Raw genomic sequence first — 20,436 nt, forward strand, 5'->3', positions numbered from 1 at the left:
ATATTGGGGAACATCTCACATAAATTAACAAGGTTGTTTAACACAAATGGGGGTAGAATTGCTTTCAAGACTGACAACAAATTAGGACAGAGGCTGAGGCATAAGACTGACACAGCAGAGAACTGGATGAGTAAATTGGGAGTGTACGAAGTAAAATGTGAAGCGAGATATGTGGGGCAGATGGGATGGAATTTTAAAGTTAGATTTAAAGAGTAACATAATAGAGAGAACTTGTAGCAAAGTATCTCAAGAATTAGTGTCATTCATTGGGGGATATAACGGAAAGCATGAAGGTGTTGTATGTTGAAGACAAAATTTGGTTGCTATGAAATTTAGAGGAGGTAAATATTCATAGTGCCTTGAACTAGGAGTGCGCTGGTGTTTTAAATGAGAGGATTGAAGTGTCTAAAGGGCATTTCTGCACACAGCTCAGTGATATCCTCCCTAAGAAGCAGCCATCATCATATTTCACCTAGTGACATAGGATTTATGTATATTTTTTCACTTCAGATTGCAGTGTAGAGGTAGTTTTACTTTAGGATGGGTTAGAAACAGACAGGCATTTCTCAAAGACTTTATGACAGACAGTAGTATCATTGACGCTGAGCAATAGGCTTTAAGTAAATGTCATCATTGGCAGGTGATGGCAGTGGCTTTCAGTCTGAAACTGTACTTCAGGAATGGTGGATGCACCGGCTTGTGATGTTGTTATATGGTTTGAGTTGAAAATGCATGTATGCAGTTTTTTTTTTTTAAGTTGTGATGAGTCTAATGGCCTAAAAATTCTTTTAAGGTAGGGTACAACTCAGGACGACTCTAATTCTTGTATATCTGTTGGTATAAGAAGGGTTATTTTATCTGGTTTCCTTGTTTTTAGCATCTGAAACTGGGATAATGTTGTTCCAAAGCATGTTGTGGCAATAATCACATAATTGACAATTGGACTGAATATCCTCAATATTGTTTGAGTAACAGTTGTATGATGGGTCCATATCACTTATACAATGGCTCATAATCCGACAACATCGGCATCTGGCATCTCTGGCGCCATGGGGGGCGGGGGGGGGCTTATCCTGAATGTTTTTCTGCTTCACAGCCTTTGTTGGCTGAGATTCTCGCAAGGGCCTATCCATGATAAGCATGGGGACGGATCAAGTGGCAGCACTCCTGGGAGCCCAAGGGCACAGTTCCTTCAGTCACTGACAGGCATCAGACCTCTGATATGTGGTTTTCCGGGCAGAGGGGTCCCGAGATGAAGGTCTGTCAGCAGTAGATGCTGGAGGAGGAGGCTGCTCCTCCTGTTGGGAGTGGGAATTGGTTCCCAATGACAGTGCTATGGGAATCAGAAGAGAGAAGGGTGGTAGAAGAACTGGTTTCGAAAATGTTGAGGTAGTAGGTTGACCACTGTGACTTTCGCATAACCGGACATCATATCAACAGAAAGACTGCCTTCAGGGAGTGATCGTCCACAGTCACCACATTTTGGGTCTACCATACAGCAGGATGACATATTACGAAGTGCATGCATCAAAAGCAACTCATGAGCAGTGTGAGGTGAAGTTTCAAGTCACTCTAGTACATCATGACTTTATAATTTTGATCAACAATTAAAAAGGGGTGAACATATCAGGGTATCTGGAAAAAGAATTAGCACAGCATGTTATGCCTTATAAATATTAACCACAGTAAGTAAGAACAATATACTTTGCACACGTAAATTCTGTCAACGCTTATGGCATAATATTCTGAAGTGCAAATGCTCAGAATGTGGAAATGTGTTCAAACTGCAAAATGAGTCATCAGAAAAATGAGCATGCCCGCTGCCCTGAGCACAAGGAAAGGGGGTATTCCGACAGTTCCATTGTTGTTGTTGTGGTCTTCAGTCCTGAGACTGGTTTGACGCAGCTCTCCATGCTACTCTATCCTGTGCAAGCTTCTTCATCTCCCAGTACCTACTGCAACCTACATCCTTCTGAATCTGCTTAGTGTATTCATCTCTTGGTCTCCCTCTACGATTTTTACCCTCCACGCTGCCCTCCAATACTAAATTGGTGATCCCTTGATGCCTCAGAACATGTCCTACCAACTGATCCCTTCTTCTGGTCAAGTTGTGCCACATACTTCTCTTCTCCCCCATCCTATTCAATACTTCCTCATTAGTTATGTGATCTACCCATATAATCTTCAGCATTCTTCTGTAGCACCACATTTCGAAAGCTTCTATTCTCTTCTTGTCCAAACTATTTATCGTCCATGTTTCCCTTCCATACATGGCTACACTCCATACAAATACTTTCAGAAACGACTTCCTGACACTTAAATCAATACTCGATGTTAACAACTTTCTCTTCTTCAAAAACACTTTCCTTGCCATTGCCAGTCTACATTTTATATCCTCTCTACTTGGACCATCATCATTTATTTTGCTCCCCAAACAGCAAAACTCCTTTACTTCTTTAAGTGTCTCAACAATGTCATTGGTGAACCTCAAAGTTTTTATTTCTTCTCCATGCATTTTAATACCTACTCGGAATTTTTCTTTTGCTGCTTGCTCAATATACAGATTGAATAACATCGGGGAGAGGCTACAACCCTGTCTTACTCCCTTCCCAACCACTGCTTCCCTTTCATGTCCCTCAACTCTTATAACCGCCATCTGGTTTCTGTACAAATTGTAAATAGCCTTTCGCTCCCTGTATTTTACCCCTGCCACCTTTAGAATTTGAAAGAGAGTATTCCAGTCAACATTGTCAAAAGCTTTCTCTAAGTCTACAAATGCTAGAAACGTACGTTTGCCTTTCCTTAATCTTTCTTCTAAGATAAGTCGTAAGGTCAGTATTGCCTCACGTGTTCCAGTATTTCTACGGAATCCAAACTGATCTTCTCCGAGGTCGGCTTCTACTAGTTTTTCCATTCATCTGTAAAGAATTCGTGTTAGTATTTTGCAGCTGTGGCTTATTAAACTGATTGTTCGGTAATTTTCACATCTGTCAACACCTGCTTCCTTTGGGATTGGAATTATTATATTCTTCTTGAAGTCTGAGGGTATTTCACCTGTTTCATACATCTTGCTCACCAGATGGTAGAGTTTTGTCAGGACTGGCTCTCCCAAGGCCGTCAGTAGTTCCAATGGAATGTTGTCTACTCCCGGGGCCTTGTTTCAACTCAGGTCTTTCAGTGCTCTGTCAAACTCTTCACGCAGTATCGTATCTCCCATTTCATCTTCATCTACATCCTCTTCCATTTCCATAATATTGTCCTCAAGTACATCGCCCTTGTATAGACCCTCTATATACTCCTTCCACCTTTCTGCTTTCCCTTCTTTGCTTAGAACTGGGTTTCCATTTGAGCTCTTTATGTTCATACAAGTGGTACTCTTATCTCCAAAGGTCTCTTTAATTTTCCTGTAGGCAGTATCTATCTTAACCCTAGTGAGATAAGCCTCTACATCCTTACATTTGTGCTCTAGCCATCCCTGCTTAGCCATTTTGCACTTCCTGTCGATCTCATTTTTGTGACGTTTGTATTCCTTTTTGCCTGCTTCATTTACTGCATCTTTATATTTTCTCCTTTCATCAATTAAATTCAATATTTCTTCTGTTACCCAAGGATTTCTACTAGTCCTCGTCTTTTTACCTACTAGATCCTCTGCTGTCTTCACTACTACATCCCTCAATGCTACCCATTGTTCTTGTACTGTCTTTCTTTCCCCTATTCCTGTCAATTGTTCTCTTATGCTCTCCCTGAAACAATGTACAACCTCCGGTTCTTTCAGTTTATCCAGGTCCCATCTCCTTAAATTCCCACCTTTTTGCAGTTTCTTCAGTTTTAATCTACAGGTCATAACCAATACATTGTGGTCAGAGTCCACATCTGCCCCTGGAAATGTCTTACAATTTAAAACCTGGTTCCTAAATCTCTGTCTAACCATTATGTAATCTATCTGATACCTTTTAGTATCTTTAGGGTTCTTCCATGTATACAACCTTCTTTCATAATTCTTAAACCAAGTGTTAGCTATGATTAAGTCGTGCTCTGTGCAAAATTCTACGAGGCGGCTTCCTCTTTCATTTCTTAGCCCCAATCCATATTCACCTACTACGTTTCCTTCTCTCCCTTTTCCTACACTCGAATTCTAGTCACCCATGACTATTAAATTTTCGTCTCCCTTCACTACCTGAATATTTTCTTTTATTTTATCATACATTTCTTCAATTTCTTCGTCATCTGCAGAGCTAGTTGGCATATAAACTTGTACTACTGTAGTAGGTGTGGGCTTCGTATCTATCTTGGCCACAACAACGCGTTCACTATGCTGTTTGTAGTAGCTTACCCGCATTCCTATTTTCCTATTCATTATTAAACCTACTCCTGCATTACCCCTATTTGATTTTGTGTTTATAACCCTGTAGTCACCTGACCAGAAGTCTTGTTCCTCCTGCCACCGAACTTCACTAATTCCCACTATATCTAACTTTAACCTATCCATTTCCCTTTTTAAATTTTCTAACCTACCTGCCCGATTAAGGGATCTGACATTCCATGCTCCGATCCGTAGAACACCAGTTTTCTTTCTCCTGATAACGACGTCCTCTTGAGTAGTCCCCGCCCGGAGATCCGAATGGGGGACTATTTTACCTCCGGAATATTTTACCCAAGAGGACACCATCATCATTTAATCATACAGTAAATCTGCATGCCCTCGGGAAAAATTACGGCCGTAGTGTCCCCTTGCTTTCAGCCGTTCGCAGTACCAGCACACCAAGGCCGTTTTGGTTATTGTTACAAGGCCAGATCAGTCAATCATCCAGACTGTTGCCCTTGCAACTACTGAAAAGGCTGCTGCCCCTCTTCAGGAACCACATGTTTGTCTGGCCTCTCAACAGATACCCCTCCGTTGTGGTTGTACCTATGGTACGGCTATCTGTATCGCTGAGGCACGCAAGCCTCCCCACCAACGGCAAGGTCCATGGTTCATGGGGGGGACAGTTCCATGTGAATACATAATTCCGACAGTTCCATGTGAATACATAATTCGAACTGCAGTTTTCTACGGAAAATCATTGAGCAACATGTAGCAAAGAGCTCCATACATCAACATCAAACCAGATACAATTACTGCTTGTACCTAGTGAGAATGTGTAAAGCAAAGACCCAAACCACTTTGTTTTACCAGGAAGCCAAGATATATAATAAACTCCCAATAGAGATAAAAACAAAGTAACTATAAATTTAAAATATATCTTCAGAATATTTACTAAAAAAATAGCTTTCACTCATTTAAAGAGTTCATGCAACAAAATTTTTACAAATAATCAGGTTGATCAGTTACAAAGTAGACGAAGAGGAGTGATTAGGCTTGTAAGCAACACACTGCACTGTAATTTGTAATTTACTAAACTTACTACATGCAATTTAAAACCAAGCTGTATTATTGAAGAAGTATTATGATTCATTTCTCTTTTTGAAGTACATTCTTCTACCTTATGTCATTCAGTGATAAACAGAGAGAGAGAGAGAGAGAGAGAGAGAGAGAGAGAGAGAGAGAGAGAGAGAGAGAGTAATGAATTTCTTATGTAAATCCTGTTTTTACCATGATCTTATGTACCTCTACTATAAATAAAACAAACAATGGAAATTCCAGGTTGCAATATCAGCAAATAAGGAAAAAGGACAGTGTGTTACTCACCATAAAGATGATATGTTGACTTGCAGACAGGCACAACAAAAAGTCTCTTACATTTTTAGTTTTCAGCCAAAGCCTTCTTCAGAAAAGGAAACACACACACACACACACACACACACACACACACACACATTCATTCACACAAGGAAGCACACCTCACACACCCAACTGCAATCACCAGCAGCTCGGTCTGGCATCCAACTGTCACACGAACAAAAGCAGAAATCTGGAGGTGGTGGGGAAGGGAAAGGGATAGCATGGTATGGATGTGGGGAGAGAAGAGCACTGTCTGACAGAGCGTGCAGGGACTAGATAGAGGCATGACATGACTGCCATTAAGAGTAGTGTTGAGAGGCTATGGGGCAGGGAGCTGGGAAGAGGGCATGGAGAAGGAGAGCAGAAAAGGAGAGGGACAGGGAAGCGGAAAGACGGACAGGTGCGTTGGCAGAGGGCAGCAAACAATGAGGGTAAGAGGATGTGACAATAAATAATGCATATATGCATGTGAAATGACATACATACAAATAAATTTGTCTATGGATAGATGAATGAATTAATAAAAAAAAGTATAAAAAATTATCCACCAAAACTTTAGAAGCTTAGGAAATAAGGGCAACGATTTGTACACCATAGCATATATTAATAAACTAGATGTTTTAATTATTACTGAGCATACTGAACACTGCTATCCTGAAGAAAAATTCACAATAACCACTCTTTGGCAATGAAACTTTCCCCAAGTTTCAGTAAGGAGATCAAATTGGGTAGAGATGTAATATTTGCAAAAAGTGGTAGCAGTTACAGTGCCACAGAAGTTAGTTCTTCCAGTGTTCAAAATGTCATTGAACTTTCTGCAATAAACTACAGAGTGGAAAGGCAACAAATAATCATGGATGTATACAGGCCTCCGTGTGCTAGTATAGATATTTTTCTAGGAAATCTTTATTTTATATTACAGCTATCCTCAAACTCTGCCCAATAAAATGAAACAACGTGTAAGAACAATGTATGATAACATCAAGAATCTCAACATGTTAGGAAATGCAGCATGAGCTGAAATAAATTGTTATACTTACAAAACTTTTGCTAAAAACTACTACTATTTTAATATCACATATCCAGTGAAAAGCATAGCAGAGAAAAATATTCACAAAATGCAAGAAAGTATCTGAATAGATGATGAAGTTGTACGTTCAAGGAAAAGGTTAATACCATTCCAGCATAAAATGTTAGAAGACAGAGAGAATGTTCCACTGAAAGAAGCATTCAGTAAACATCATGAATATTATAAAGATTTCCTAGTACACACAAAAAATAAACATGTAGGACACATGTTAATGGAAGCAATGCTGCAGCTAGTTCTTGGAAAAACAAAAGAGCTTCATGTTAAGAAACAGCCCAGATTTTTCTTACATCAACATGCAAAATATATACACAATGTAATTTAATAAAATATGCAATATGAAAATATTTTATTAAAACAATAACTTCAACTGAAATCAACTTTCAGTATTTTAGTTGCAACTTCTTGAAAGAAACTAGTTTCCTGCAATGGCTGTTTTAGTTTACATTTTATTTTTATTTTGCTATGCTGTGGACCATTGTTTATATTGAACAGGATATCATGAATACAGCTCTTACACCCATTAAATCATGTTACTGCAACACAAAACGTGTGTGCAACGGTTTAAACATTTTGCTTGAAAATGGCTACACAGCCCAAATGTCACAGTAAACAATATAAAAAGTAGTCAATGCATGAAACTAATTTATTTCCTGAAATGAACTCCTGAATTACACCACAAACTACTAAATTATCTTAATACAAACTTAAACATACAAGAAACACAAAAAGTACCATCCATCAAACTTACTGTTCAAGGTAGGGCTCAGAAAGCACAAAGACAAGAGTATAAATTCTCGCTGTGTGTGGGTGGACATTATCTTGCTAAAACATAAGCCCAGCATACCTTGGTTAATAAGCTATTAGATCCAGAGGAGAAGGATCTGTAAAATTTTCAATGCAGAACCCTCATATCCAGTAGACTCAGAATTTCTTAGTGCCTCTACAATGCTTTTTATTTCGCTGCTGTCACTTGGCTAAGGGACGTGTATGTTGAAATGCTATCCTTAACATTATATTTAAGGTTATTGAAATTATCGTTCTTGGATTTACCAATAGAAAGAATATTTATTTAAGACATTTGCAATATACTCTTGACATTTTGTAGTAGTATCATTGTGGTTTGTTGCAAAGTCTCTAATGAACATAGCCCAGATTTTTTCCTTCATTGCTACACACAAGAAAAATGAGAAATATTCCGAAATTGTGCTTTCAGCACAGATACATTTTATTTGATCATTACATATTTCACTATTAATTACAACTTTTTAAATATTTTAACTTCACAGTACATAGACTTAAATATTATTGCTTTTTACCCTTCATCTTATTTCCTCACACCAGCAGGGCACTCCCTCAGAAAAATGTCCAATCTACCTACCAGAAAAGCTTAAGGCAGGAAGAAAATTATCTAAAAAAAAATTCTAAAAAACAGCAAACTGTTTCTTCCATAATACACTCAGAAACAACAACAACACACCACGAAGGAATTATCTGAATGGGACAGAAATCCATAGATGTAATTTACGTGTAAAACAAGTGATTACAATTTCAGAAAAACTGGTTGATTTATTCGAGAGAAAGAGCTCACAAATTGTGAAAGTCAATTACATGTCGGTCCACATCTGAACCGTGAGCAAACAATTATTCATCTTTGCATTGATTGACAGAGTTGTTGTATGTCCTCCTGAGGGATATCATGCCAAATTCTGTCCAACTGGCATGATCAAAATCTTCAGATGGCTGAACGGCCCTGTCCATAATGTTCCAAATGTTCTCAGCTGGGTAGGGAACCGGCAAGCTTGCAGGACAAGGTAGGTTTTGGCGAGTACGAAAAAGGCATTAGAAACCTTTCCATGAGTGGACGGGTATTGTCTTGCTGAAATGAAAGCCTAGGATGACTTGCCATGAAGGGCAACAAAATAGGTTATAGAACATATTGACGTACTGCTGTGCTCTAAGGGCACTGCAGATGACAACCAAAGGGCAATGCCACCCCAGACCATCACTCCTGATTGTCAGACCATATGGCGGGCAACAGTCAGGTGGGTATCCCACCGCTGTTCGGGGCAACTACAGAACTTCTTCACAAGACTCATCACTGAAGACAATGAGATTCCAGGACGAAGATTTGTCTGGAGACACCCCCGACAGTGGTGGTATACCAAAATGCCTGTCGCCCGCCATATGGCCCGACAACCAGGAGTGATAGTCTGAAGCACCATTTCTTTTCATAGCAGGACACCTTTGGTTGTCATCTGTGGCATCCTTACAGCATGGCTGTATGTCAATAATATTCTATGCCCCGTTTTGTTGGCCTTCACGATAACACATCCTGGCCTTACATTTTAGCAACCACACTTTTCAAGGAAGGTGACTGATTGAAAATAGAAAATTTTAGACCAGTTTTTATCTTTCCTGTCTTCTCAAAGATTGTAGAAAACGTAATATACAATTTAATAATCACATTTTAAACAAACATAATCTAATCTTTGAAAGTCAAAGGAGCTTTATCAAAAACAAGTCAACTGTGGTAACTGCCACACTGATTATTGATGAAGTAATAATTGCTATAAATAACAAGGATTATATCAATGGCATTTTCCTTAATCTTGAAAAGGCATTTGACTGTGTCATTATAACAGCAATCTTAGAGAAATGAAGGAACATAGGCATCAGACACATTGTTCATGAACTGATAAAATCTTACCTAAGAAAAGGCATTATGTACTATTAAAAACTGGAAATGGCACATATGTGTCTAGCATTACTGGTGATATGAAAAATGGCTTATCACATAGCTTCGCACCGGGATTCCTTTTCTTGATCTACATAAATGACACAAAATACTGCTCCCGAAATTTAATGGAAATTCTGTATGCTAATAATAAATCTATTGTGTGCAAGCATAAAGATTACAACAAATTAGAAATATTGTGCAACAGTATTATTCAATGCGAGATGCCTTTAATAGGTTCCACAACGAAACATAGTCTCGAAATTTGGTAGAAAATCTGAAGAAATTCTGGTTGTATGTAAAGTACAAAAGCGGCAAGACGCAGTCAATAGCTTCGCTGCGCAGTGCCGATGGTACTGTTACCGACGACTGTGCCGCTAAAGCGGAGTTATTGAACGCAGTTTTTCGAAATTCCTTCACCAGGGAAGACAAATGGAATATTCCAGAATTTGAAACATGAACAGCTGCTAGCATGAGTTTCTTAGAAGTAGATATCTTAGGGGTTGCGAAGCAACTCAAATCGCTTGATACGGGCAAGTCTTCAGGTCCAGATTGTATACCGATTAGGTTCCTTTCAGATTACGCTGATACAATAGCTCCCTACTTAGCAATCATATACAACCGCTCGCTCACCGATAGATCTGTACCTACAGATTGGAAAATTGCGCAGGTCGCACCAGTGTTTAAGAAGGATAGTAGGAGCAATCCATCAAACTACAGACCTATATCATTGATGTCGGTTTGCAGTAGGGTTCTGGAGCATATACTGTATTCAAACATTATGAATCACCTCGAAGGCAACGATCTATTGATACGTAATCAGCATGGTTTCAGAAAACATCGTTCTTGTGCAACACTGCTAGCTCTTTATTCGCACGAAGTAATGGCCGCTATCAACAGGGGATCTCAAGTTGATTCCGTATTTCTAGATTTCCGGAAAGCTTTTGACACCGTTCCTCACAAGCGACTTCTAATCAAGCTGCAGGACTATGGGGTATTGGTCTCAGTTGTGCGACTGGATTCGTGATTTCCTGTCAGGAAGGTCGCAGTTCGTAGTAATAGACGGCAAATCATTGAGTAAAACTGAAGTGATATCATGTGTTCCCCAGGGAAGCGTCCTGGAACCTCTGCTGTTCCTGATCTATATAAATGACCTGGGTGACAATCTGAGCAGTTCTCTTAGGTTGTTCGCAGATGATGCTGTAATTTACCATCTAGTAAGGTCATCCCAAGACCAGTATCAGTTGCACAAAGCGATTTAGAAAAGATTGCTGTATGGTGTGGCAGGTGGCAGCTGACACTACATAACAAAAAGTATGAGGTGATCCACATGAGTTCCAAAAGAAATCTGTTGGAATTCGATTATTCGATAAACAGTACAATTCTCAAGGCTGTCAATTCAACTAAGTACCTGGGTGTTAAAATTACGAACAACTTCAGTTGGAAAGACCACATAGATAATATTGTGGGGAAGGCGAGCCAAAGGTTGCGTTTCATTGGCAGGACACTTAGAAGATGCAACAAGCCCACTAAAGAGATAGCTTACACTACACTCGCTCGTCCTCTGTTAGAATATTGCTGCGCGGTGTGGGATCCTTACCAGGTGGGACTGACAGAGGACATCGAAAGGGTGCAAAAAAGGGCAGCTCGTTTTGTATTATCACGCAACAGGGGAGAGAGTGTGGCAGATATGATACGCGAGTTGGGATGGAAGTCATTAAAGCAAAGACGTTTTTCGTCGCGGTGAGATCTATTTACGAAATTTCAGTCACCAACTTTCTCTTCCGAATACGAAAATATTTTGTTGAGCCCAACCTACATAGGTAGGAATGATCACCAAAATAAAATAAGAGAAATCAGAGCTCGAACAGAAAGGTTTAGGTGTTCGTTTTTCCCGCGCTGTTCGGGAGTGGAATGGAGAGAGATAGTATGATTGTGGTTCGATGAACCCTCTGGCAAGCACTTAGATGTGAATTGCAGAGTAATCATGTAGATGTAGATTTAGATGTAAATAAAATAGTTCGTTATTGCAATGAAAGTCGCCTCAGCACCAGCAGCAAGAAAACAGCAGTAATGGATTTAACTCGATACACATACTTACAGATTCTGAAATGCAATTCTGTATTGAAACTATTATTGCTCTCAAAGAAAACTACATAAAACTCCTGCAAATAACAATATGAGATAACTTCACTGGGATTCACTCTTGCCAAGCAAACTGGATAAAAATATATTAGTGATAAATACTCTTAGAAACTACTGCAATGATACCCTTGTATTACGGACTGATTATCATGCAATGGTGTCTACCAGAATGAACTATGGAACAGTAGTATGGGATGCCACACCTTTACACATTTTTAAATTTGTGGAAAAAGGGTATTAAAATAACTTGTGGTACATAATCAACAGACTCATGTCACATTATTTCCTGAAGCTTGGATAAGAATTTATGCACATTTATATTTTTAAATCAATCACGTTGGCCTGAACACAAAGTGTAAACTCTTACCTGCAAAAAATCATTATGTGTAAAGCAAAGGTCGAGACGGGAAAAATTGAACTGCTGTCAGCTGCATCTGGACATTACATGGAATCAGCAGCGACAACTGAAAATGTGAACTGGATTGGGATTCGAATCCGGGCTCTCCTGCTTACTAGGCAGGTGCATTAACCACTGTACCATCCGGGGCACAACATTATTGCAACAACCGCGTGGACTATCTCGGAACACCTCACGGCCGAGCCACATTCCCATCGAGTGCCAGCTATCCATAGTCCCTGGGAACTCGATGGGAATGTGGATCGGTCATGAGGTGTACCGAGATACTCTGCACAGTTGCGATAATACTGTGTCCCAGATGGCGCAGTGGTTAACGCACTGGCCTAAAAAAAGCAGAAGATAATGGTTTCGAATGCCGGTCTGGTACACATTTTCCCTCATCACCACTGATTCTGCGTAATGTCCTGATGCAGCTGACAACAGTCACCTCCTCCCATTCCTTTCCTTTCTTCCTTTCTCTACCTTCAATTTACATATAATGTATAACAGCTGCGGATTCTGCATGGTGTCTGTTCTTTCAGACACATCTGAAAGAATAGACACCACACATTCATGTAACACAAAATATCAGACTAGAAATAAAGATCAGTTTCGTCTCATAAGTGACAGAATTGCATTATATTACAGAAACATACTGTATGCACGACTGACACTTGTCAATGAATTACCCAGCTCAGCCACATCTCTCCCCACTGTAAATTTTAAAGTCAGCCTAAATAGAGTATTGATTGCCAGTCCATACTACTCACAATACGAGTGTCTCAGTTTTGCACAGAATACAGAAATTTTCATACAGGTTTCATATAAGTAATAAGTATTATTTAATATAATCATTGCAAGTACATGAAACTTCCTGGCAGATTAAAACTGTGTGCCCGACCGAGACTCGAACTCGGGACCTTTGCCTTTCGCGGGCAAGTGCTCTACCAACTGAGCTACCGAAGCACGACTCACGCCCGGTACCCACAGCTTTACTTCTGCCAGTATCTCCTCTCCTACCTTCCAAACTTTACAGAAGTTCTCCTGCGAACCAAGCAGAACTAGCACTCCTGAAAGAAAGGATATTGCGGAGACATGGCTTAGCCACAGCCTGGGGGATGTTCCAGAATGAGATTTCACTTTGCAGCGGAGTGTGCGCTGATATGAAACTTCCTGGCAGATTAAAACTGTGTGCCCGACCGAGACTCGAACTCGGGACCTTTGCCTTTCGTGGGCAAGTGCTCTACCAACTGAGCTACTGAAGCACGACTCACACCCGGTACCCACAGCTTTACTTCTGCCAGTATCTCGTCTCCTACCTTCCAAACTTTACAGAAGTTCTCCTGCGAACCAAGCAGAACTAGCACTCCTGAAAGAAAGGATATAGCGGAGACATGGCTTAGCCACAGCCTGGGGGATGTTTCCAGAATGAGATTTTCACTCTGCAGCAGAGTGTGCGCTGATATGAAACTTCCTGGCAGATTAAAACTGTGTGCCCGACCGAGACTCGAACTCGGGACCTTTGCCTTTCGCGGGCAAGTGCTCTACCAACTGAGCTACCGAAGCACGACTCACGCCCGGTACCCACAGCCAGGAAGTTTCATATCAGCGCACACTCCGCTGCAGAGTGAAAATCTCATTCTGGAAACATCCCCCAGGCTGTGGCTAAGCCATGTATCCGCTATATCCTTTCTTTCAGGAGTGCTAGTTCTGCATGGTTCGCAGGAGAACTTCTGTAAAGTTTGGAAGGTAGGAGACGAGATACTGGCAGAAGTAAAGCTGTGGGTACCGGGCGTGAGTCGTGCTTCAGTAGCGCAGTTGGTAGAGCACTTGCCCGCGAAAGGCAAAGGTCCCGAGTTCGAGTCTCGGTCGGGCACACAGTTTTAATCTGCCAGGAAGTTTCATATCAGCGCACACTCCGCTGCAGAGTGAAAATCTCATTCTGGATTGCAAGTACAGTTTTATTTCATTCACATCTAAAATAAATAACAAAGAAAAGTCTTTGTTGCCAAGCTGAAACTTTTCTACCCTCAAATCAAGTCTCTCATATAAACCATTTGATGTGTAAACCTGCCTTGACATATCACAGTATACTGCAAAATGTAGTAACATAAAAAAAAGTTATGAAATAACAAATTCAGAAAAACGATCTTTGTGTCATTCAATGTTGAGTAAAGTAATAATTATTTTTATTATTATCATCATTATTACTATTATGTATCAGAGAAGCATACAGAAATTAATTAATTTACTTACCACTACACCCACTTTTAGGATCTTGTATATTTCTGAACTGTGCTTGAGGCTTCAGTATGTCTCCTTGGTACAGTAACATTTGCTCATTTCCTGATATAGTTGTAGTAGAAGATGACACCTGTTTAAATGCATCATCTACAAGTTATCAAGCAATGGAAAGTTCATATCAGAATACCAACAATTATGGAAATGACAGAGTGCTACTAGCCATAAAGATGACACATTAGGTTGCAAACAGGTACTATGAAAAGACTAACATATTAAGCTTTTGGCCAAAGCTTTCTTCAGGGGAAAAAAAAGGAGGGGGGGGGGGGGCAACACATGCATTCGCACAAGCAAGCAATCTCATCTACATGACTGCTCTCTCTCATTGCTCAGGCTAGACCGAAACTGAAATGTTTCGAACAGGAGCAACAATCTGTAGTGGAGTGGGGAATATGGAGGGATAATAGAGTAATAGGGTATGGGTGCGGAAAGAGGAAACAGTGGTGTTTGGCGTCTGGCCGACCACGCAGGGACTAGAGGGGGCAAACAAGGCTACCAGGTGCAGCATAAGGAGGCTATGAGGAAGGGTGGGAAGGGGAAAAGGGGGAGCAGAAAGGAGAAGACCAGAGAAAGTGGAAAGACTGGTGGTTGATTTGATAAAGAGCAGTGCAGAATGAGGATGAGGGGACATGAACTGGGAGGAGGTGATAGAATAAAGGGGCCAGAAACTGTTGGGTGGAGGGTGTGGAGACAGTAGGTTACTGTAGGTTGAGGGAAGATGTTAGGAGCAGAGAATATGTTGTAATCTACGTAGTTCAGGAAAGCTGGTGGTGAAGGGGATGATCCATATGTCCCGGATTGTGAAGCAGCCCTTGAAATCAAGCATGTTATGTTCCGCTTCTTGTTATGCAAAAGGGTGATATACTTTGGTCTTGGTCACAGTTTGGAGTGGCCATTCATCCTGGCGGACAGGTGGCAAGGCTACTGTGAAAGCAGGCCTGTTGTGTACCAGCTCTACTGAAATCATTGCCTAGATTTTTATATCGGTATGACTACCAACCAGCTATGTGACAGGACAAATGCCCACTGCCAAACTGTGGCCAAGAGCAAAGTAGAACACTCTCTTGCACAACATGCAGCTGAACATATAAGGATTCATTGCAATGGCTTCTTCACAATCCGACCATATCCTCCCCTCCAACAGCAGATTTTCCTAACTGCACAAGTGGGATTTATCTTTACAACACATTCCCCACTACCAAAATCATTCTGGCCTTAACCTACAGTAACCTTGTCTCCACAACGTTCACCTAAAGGTTTCTGCGTTCACCTAAAGGTTTCTGCCCCCTCTGTCCTATCACCTCTTCTCAACTCACCCTCATTCTGCACTGCTCTCTGCCAAAGCAACCATCAATCAGTCCCCCTTCTCTGCTCTCTCCTTTCTGCTCCCCCTTTCCCCTTCCCTCCCTCTCTCGCAGTCTCTCAATGCTGCACCTGGTAGCCTTGCCTGTCCCCTCTAGTCCCTGCATGCTCTATTAGGCACCACTGTTAGATCTTCCCACAACCATACCCCACTATCTCTCCCCCTTCTTCACTCTACTATGGATTGTTGCTCCTGTGTGACACATTTCAGTCTCAGTCCGACCTGAGCAGCCAGAGATAGAGCAGTCATGTGTGTGAGGTTGCTTGCTTGTTTGAATGTGTGTGAGTTTTTCTCTTCCAATGAAGGCTTTGACTGGAAGGGTAATGCATAAGTCTTTTTGTTGCACCTGTCAGCAACTCAATGTGTCTTCTTTACAATGAGTAGCAATCTATATTTTCCATAATTTTTTGTCTTAAGTTGTCCACGCACTAAAAAAAATCTATTTTTAAGTACAATTTTAGTTCTGGAACTTTCATTTAGCCAAATTTCTTTTGATGAAAATAACACATAAGAAAAATGTGAGTGAGAAGCAAAAATGTAATGTTTTTGCAAACATTCACAATCAACATCTCCATTTGCTTCCGTGAACCCAAAAACATTGTAGAACATATGGTATCTTGTGTTATTTGTTCCCCTTATTACTGAATTGAAGGTCATCAAAGGGAACGACATCTGTCTGTAAACTTGTTTATGCATGTCAAATATTTAAGTACATATAACTATCTTTGAAGCTAGTTATTTATCACTGATGCTACTCAACGAAATAGAGGGATCACTCAATAAAAGTATACAACTATTTTAAAACACTGAACATGGTATCTTACTTTTACAGTCAGGTACATATCACATCGTACTTTTGTCATCATATACAAAATAACAATAAAGATGATATTAAAGAACCAAAGCCAATAATTAATTCTTATCTGATGTAAAAGCCATAAGATGCCCTTCAAATAACAGAGTTTAATAATACATAGCATACCATATGCCACACCACGGTTTTTGTTGCAGTTCCTGACAATTTTTGTAAGATGCATGCAAAATGAGTGCGCCTTCCTCATTTGAATGTAGCTGCACTTATCGCTGTCTGCTGCCGACAAAAATTGGCAGACATGTTTGTCTAATGTTCAAACATTCTCAAAGGTGTGATATCTCTGGAAACACACACCTTTATGCAATGGTACTTCACGGAATTGGCAGTAGTATCTTGTTTCACTTACTTTACGATGCACTGCGCAAACTCTACAAGGTCGAGCTGGATATTTCTTTTTTCAAAAATGGTTCTGAGCATTATGGGAATTAACATCTGAGGTCATCAGTCCCCTAGAACTTAGAACTACTTAAATCCAACCAACTCTAAGGACATCACACACATCCATGCCCGAGGCAGGATTCGAGCCTGTGACCATAGCAGTCACGCTGTTCCGGACTGAAGCGTCTAGAACTGCTTGGCCACAGCGGCCGGCTTTCTTTTTTCCACTTCCCACAGTAGTCAGAATAGTACATCCTTTCATGTCCCCTGACAATCAACCAGGTGGATCCTTACCAGGTGCTCATTTTGTAGGTCAGATTGCTTCAATTTGCTGCACCAGCTGGTTGATCACTTGTCCAGGCTCTTACAACTTCTTTTAGAAACGTTTTATATTTTTTGTGTACATCTGGATTTAGGTTTCTGTACACTTTGTATGCATTAAATGAAGCACAATTTATTAGAAACTAAACTACTTTCTTTGTTCATTTATTGGTTTCACGCATTATCCCACAACACAAATATATTGATCAGCTCTGACCATACCTTTCATAAATTTATTGTACATCACAATACATTTTGGTTTCTGTATGATTTCCCCTTGTCAATTTTTTTTTTTTTTCCTGTCACAATTATGGACACATTGCGAACTGTTATTATCATTCTCACCTCCCTTTTATCTTTCCATACCTGCAGAAAAAAGTCACTTTGTCTTCCAAATGTATGTCATCTTTCTTTAAAGATTTGTTTTCTGTTTGTAGCCACTGAGGGAGACCTTTATTGATTCATAGCGTAGCACAAACTCCTGTTTTCCTTTCTATAAGTGTTTTGGCAATAGCTGTATTGTTGTAATAATTGTCTTGATAAATGTGATGCCACATGCCAAGGTGAATGAAAGTAAAGAGTTAATAGTGTCTTGAAGCTTTCTTCCATCCCCAGTGTATATTTCTAGATTGGAGATATATCCACTTACAATTTCACAAACTAAACGAATAAACAAACAATATAAGTTTTCCAGAATTATAAGTCCGGAAATGAAGCCGCCCTCTCCATGGTATCACTGCTTCATCAAGAGAAAGCTTCTGTTCAGGACTGTACACGATCTGAAATTTATTTAGGAGATACTTTAGTACAGGTTCAATTTTGTAGTCACTGTTTTCCTGACTATTTTGTAAGGAATTGTCCTTGAAATGCAATGATTTCCATATCTGCTCAAATCGATTTCTGCTCATTAGCTTGCCAAAAATCAGTGTCTCTATTACAGGATCTGTTGACCAATAGTCCTCCAGATAATCTTTTTTTATGTGTCCCATCAAGATAATCGTGCCTAGAAATCTTTTCAGTTCAACAGGTGACATTTGTAAATTGGGGAGACTTGGGAGATTGTTTAAAATAGTTTTTGTTTTGTTTGTAATACAAGTTTGACTGTGTCAATATCTGATTGAACAATTCATCCCATAGAAATAATTCCACAGTGCTTATAACACTTCTGATCTCATTGGGAAGGGCTTTTACATCTGGAATTCCTTTAAATATTTCTAAAATAATTATCTTGTCCTCCACATGACTTTCAGGATCAGAAGCTTCGTCGTCTAAACATTGACAGTTATCTCACTTTGGCTGATTATATCCCTGTTGTTTTCTCCCACTACCACCTTCAGTAACATCATCTGAATCACTTGGAAGATCAGAACAAATGTCTGCAAACAGTTCAGCAAGAATCTCACTTTATATCAAATCTTACCGCATAATGCAACAACCACAGTACTGACTATTTCTTGGTACCGATTGTTGACGGTGAAATGAAAGATGAAAATAAGTTCATAATTTGCTCACTGCACTGAACCCTCTAGTTCATATATGTTACTGGCATGACCAAGAGGTCTCAAAAAGCACGTAGAGAACAGAAACACACATTTATGTGATCCATTCACAATAGTTGGACATGAAAACAAGTAAATCTATGTGTTAACACATTGCAGACTGACAGATACACTACAAAAAGTATGATGTATTTGACATCAAGCAAAATTTTTTCAGTACCTGATTTACTTCCTTCCTTAGCACCTGGAAATTTTACTCTTTACTTTTCCCGGTTGCTATCTTTTGCTTTCTTTGGAAAGGGTCTTGTTCCTGTTGTCCCTATCGAGGAGAGTAATAGCCACATACCCTTCTTTTTTAAGCAGTGAAAATATATTTAACGTCATATTTAAGATTATCACCTACAAAGTGTCTCGTAAACTGATTAGCAACTACTGGCAGAAGAACTTTACTACCAGTATGAGTTTCGCAGCAATATGTTTTGCAGCTACGTATCTACGAGGCCTGTTCAGAAAGTAAGCTCCGATTGATTGCCAAATTGAAACCACAGTGAACATCAGAAATGTTTTACTTGTAACAATTAGCTACACCTTTCAGCTACTTCTCTACGTAGTCGCCGTTCTGACTTAGACTTTTGTCATAGCGTTGTACCAACTTTTCAATAGCCTCATCATAGAAGGCAGCCGCCAGTGCTTTCCGCCAATTCTCCACGCTGGCCTACACCTCGTTGTCTGTGTCAAAATGTTGTTTTCAAAGACAGCGGTTCATGTGACCAGAGATGAAACTCAGGGGGAGACAATTGCGGACTGTATTGTGGGTAATCTCACATTTCCATTTGAAAATGATGCAGGAGCATCTTCATTGCCCCTGCAGAATGCGGCTGAGAATTGTCTTGAAGAAGAAACAGCACGACAGTTATGTAATGTTAGCTGCATAGCTTCAGGCGAAATTTCTCACCTGGCCCTCGTACTTGGCGGCAGACACTATTTTCTAGACATCTTTACGCACTCACTGCGAGCTCAGAAATGAGAAGAGCGACGTGATGCTAACATGGGTTATACTAGAGACACTACCCAACACATCTGTGCAAAGCTTTATCGGATTTTCATAGTCGTTTCCATTTCGTGACCGATCGGAGCTTACTTTCTGAACGCCCCTCGTATAATAGACACTTTCTTTACCCAAAGAGAAATATTTTAAAAAGCTTAAAAAATTTAATGCAAATGTTAAATAAACACACACAAATTCATTCACGGAAACACATCTCACAAACACATGACCCTATATCTGGTTGGTTGGTTGGTTTAAAAGAGGGGGGGGGGGGGGGGGGGAGGACCAAACTATGAGGTCATCAGTCCCTTGTTCCTAATAAAAAATGCCGCAACTGTGAGAATAAAACAGACAAGAAATGTAACACAAAACAGAAAGAAAGGATAAACCACAAGAATGAAGGAACAAAAGAGGACAAGGAAACAACAGAGAGACGCTTGAAACAGAAGAGAGTAAAACAAGAAAGCAATTTATAGTGGCTGGCCAACCACGAAAATAAAAAGGAAAAGCCAGCCATTCTGCAACACATTAAAACTTCCACCCTAAAAGCACCACGGTGGAGGG

At 40.1% G+C, this 20,436-nt stretch overlaps 1 protein-coding gene across 2 annotated transcripts in view; it reads right to left on the reverse strand.

Annotated features, from left to right (window-relative positions):
* The window catches only part of LOC126260044 (uncharacterized), a 350,981-nt gene that overhangs the window by 260,025 nt on the left and 70,520 nt on the right, over positions 1-20,436 (reverse strand). For both annotated transcript variants that reach the window (XM_049957226.1, XM_049957227.1), the window contains exon 3: positions 14,345-14,462. In XM_049957226.1, coding sequence (XP_049813183.1) covers positions 14,345-14,462 — 118 coding nt within the window. The remainder of the gene's footprint in view (positions 1-14,344; positions 14,463-20,436) is intronic.

This window comes from Schistocerca nitens, chromosome 5 (genome assembly GCF_023898315.1).
Source record: "Schistocerca nitens isolate TAMUIC-IGC-003100 chromosome 5, iqSchNite1.1, whole genome shotgun sequence".
In the NCBI taxonomy this organism is placed as follows: Eukaryota; Metazoa; Arthropoda; class Insecta; order Orthoptera; family Acrididae; genus Schistocerca; species Schistocerca nitens.